At 38.6% G+C, this 3,168-nt stretch overlaps 1 protein-coding gene across 2 annotated transcripts in view; it reads right to left on the reverse strand.

The window, feature by feature from the left end:
• Positions 1-800: 800 nt before the first annotated feature.
• The window catches only part of LOC119285952 (SEC12-like protein 2), a 4,716-nt gene continuing 2,348 nt past the window's right edge, over positions 801-3,168 (reverse strand). The window contains exons 5-11 of one of the 2 annotated variants that reach the window (XM_037565283.1): positions 2,387-2,478; positions 2,199-2,268; positions 2,043-2,118; positions 1,803-1,923; positions 1,607-1,723; positions 1,455-1,522; positions 801-1,203 (exon numbers count right to left, since the gene is read on the reverse strand). In XM_037565283.1, coding sequence (XP_037421180.1) covers positions 1,103-1,203; positions 1,455-1,522; positions 1,607-1,723; positions 1,803-1,923; positions 2,043-2,118; positions 2,199-2,268; positions 2,387-2,478 — 645 coding nt within the window. In that variant the 3' untranslated portion in view covers positions 801-1,102. Of the gene's footprint in view, positions 1,204-1,454; positions 1,523-1,606; positions 1,724-1,802; positions 1,924-2,042; positions 2,119-2,198; positions 2,299-2,386; positions 2,479-3,168 lie in introns of both variants that reach the window. The other variant, XM_037565282.1, reaches the window with a different exon arrangement.

A 3,168-nucleotide genomic window follows, 5' to 3' on the forward strand; every position in this document is an offset into this window, starting at 1 on the left:
CTTGGAGGTGCAACTAATATGTTTCCTCCCTTTATAATTTTGTTGTTTGCTAGGATTGGCAGCTCATTGACCCTGATGTTATATATGTTTTTGAAGCATTGCAAAGGTCATATGTAAGAACAATTGTATTGTCCAACTTTAACACCCTGGCTAGGTCAGTAGATTTGGCTATGAAAATATGAGTAGCATTGTGTGCTGCTTATTGTTCTGAATTGTGTTAGATATGTTTGTCGTTGCTTCTTATAATTCGCTATGTTAATGTAGCTACATCAACACTGAAACATTCCAGCTGCCAAAAGTAAGTGATGTGGACCGATGGAAAAGGTGATTCCTTCTAAAGGCATCTCAATAGAAGGACCTGTAAGGGTCATGTGTTATTTCCTTTTTCTAGAGTTGTTTGTGTAAAATGGCAGATCTGTTGCACTATCTTCTAAAGCAAGGTGATCGCTTCTATAGGGAAGCAAGGTGATTGCTTGTACGTGGGAAGCAAGTGGACTGATTGTAAATGGCAGATTTTACACGGTGTGTTGCACTATCTTCTAAAGAGAGGGCACCATGGCAAAGATGAGATAGGTGTCATCTAAAGGTGGGGGAGAGGGAGGGCTACAGCAAGAAATGTCCCTCCATGGCGAGAAACCAAGTTGGAAGGGAAAGGTCCAGCAGAAAAAGGAAAAGGTGCGTCATGGGATGGGGTTTTTGTGTTGGTACCGCGTGTGGAGATGGCATGGTGGATAGTTCAGACAACAATGTTTCTTCCCCACATATGACGTCCGAAAACGTTTGGGCGTATGAGAAAGAAATGAGCTTAAACCTTGAAGACGACCTTAATCATTTGTATAATACATTTATATGCACATTGTATAGGCCGTAGCAACACACGGGCGTTCTTAAATCGCCACCGATTTTACAAAGCCGGAGAAGATGGCCTTCTTATACCAGCGTGACATGATAAAAAAGATCTGGATGTTTTTGAGTCGTTTTTCTTTCACCTAAATACAAAAAACTGCTCTAGCTCTGACACGATACAGCATTTATCTCCAATACAAGATCAGATAATCACAGAGGTAAGCAGTGAGGTAGCAGTAGAGGCTGAACAAAAATTTCATTGTGGCAACATTGCTAAGAGATCTTCTTTGTGCTGCATATAGTAATATACCAAAATTCCGAGTATAATAGCTAGTACCATGGACCAGAGGCTTATACCTGTTAGAAAACATGCAGCCATTTTCAGAATACTCACAAAATTGGCAAGTACTCCCTCCGTTCCTACATATAAGTCTTTTTAGAGATTCCACTACAAACTACATACGGATGTATATAGACATATTTTAGAGTGTAGATTCAGTCATTTTTGCTCCGTATGTAGTCCATAGTGTAATCTCTAAAAAGACTTATATTTAGGAACGGAGGGAATACACAATAAGTCGAGAACTCAAGATCTGCAACCAACATACCATCACTCTTGGGTGATTCAGTCGATGTCACCCTTGCGGTTGAGTCAAAGGAAGTCGACAGCAAGGCCCTGTTATATGATAGAACAACAACAATGAGAGATTGCATTTGTGGAATTCATCAACTAAAGCAGAACGAGAGCACAGGTACTGACCTTGAATCTTGAGAAAACACTAACGTAGTAACAATGCCAAGATGCGCCTTTTTAACTGTTAGAACCACTCGCATGTCTCTTGAACCTAGAACACTGATGCTTCCCTCAATATTTCCACTGGATATGCAAAGGCAAGTAAATTAGACTTGAAAAAAAAACAGTAATGTTAATGTGAAGTTCATTGTTCCTTGCTCACATTGCTAGAAGTGTACCATCAGGCGAGACTGAAAAAGCTGAAATCACATCACGAGTTACTTTCTTTGATCCAATTCTTGTCCATGAGGAGGTATTCCAAGATATTATTTTCCCGTAATCACCTAAGAAGCAGGGTATTGTAACTGTCAGGTCTGAGGTTTACCAGGCAATTCCGTTCATTTTTTTAAGAGAACTTCAAAACATTTCATTCATAACAGGGTGATTCAAATCATGACGACACCTTGCATTGCTGTAACAAAGAGAATCTGACTATTGTCAGACTTAGTAGAAAATCGGCAGAAGCCAAATATTTCTCCCTGGAAATGTATGAGTCAGAAGTGCACTTTAAACAAAGAAAATAAACTAATGCAAATTGGCAAGCAAAAAAATCACTCACTTGTTCTCTCGGCAGATTAGCCAAAGCTTCAGATGACTTTAAATCCCACACTCTAGATGGGCCACTGCTCCTGTTCACAACTAGAAACATCTCATCGGAACTAAAGCATTTCCCAACAGAGGAAACCCATCAGTATCAAATAATAAATATCCATTTGGAAAGAGAAAGTTAAAGTGGCACTATTTCACCTGAAACTAAGATCCTTAACAGATGTTTTAGCATTAGGTTCTTCAATAACGGTTTCCATGCCAGGCCATTTGAAGACCCTCAAATGTCCATCCTATACAGCACACAGAGATTTATTTAACATGCGTAAAATAATATATGGACAATTTTAACTGCCATGAAAAGGCTAAATAAACAGCACAACCATATAACTTATTGGCTAGTCCTCAAAGCATAAGCGCATGACTATAATGGAATTTTACTGAATGAGAGAAAACCCTAGAATAGCTTCAGATAAAATGAGAAGGTAAAAAAACATTGAATGGTTGCTTTGCTTGTAAGAATTTCCAGAAGATAATGAAGCAATAGACAATTTATTTAAGCTAAATAATGTACAGCACTAGAATGTACAAACAAGAGCATCATGAGAATACTTAACTTTAAGTTGGTTTATCCGAATGCTTAACTGCAACCATTTGTTCACTTATTACAGAGACGCTAATTTTATGTTGTTGCCAAACATTTCCGTATTACACATAAACAATCTATGTCAGTTCAGTTGCCTAATCCTATGGCTCACACTAATTATGGTTGTGAATGTTGTAAAATGCTTTTTAGGTTCCTAGTGTGCGATGGTCAATATGCAAATTGTTGTTCACAATGACCATTTGGTACATTGCTTTCTGCGCAAAGTCACCAGATACAGCAGAAAATGTTTCTATTAACACCTACAGCTATCAGATCTGCGGAAGCTACCATATTTCATGCTTTGGAGAGTCAAGCGTGGCCACCTCCATTACTACCA

Source organism: Triticum dicoccoides, chromosome 4A (assembly GCF_002162155.2).
Source record: "Triticum dicoccoides isolate Atlit2015 ecotype Zavitan chromosome 4A, WEW_v2.0, whole genome shotgun sequence".
NCBI classification, from domain to species: Eukaryota; Viridiplantae; Streptophyta; class Magnoliopsida; order Poales; family Poaceae; genus Triticum; species Triticum dicoccoides.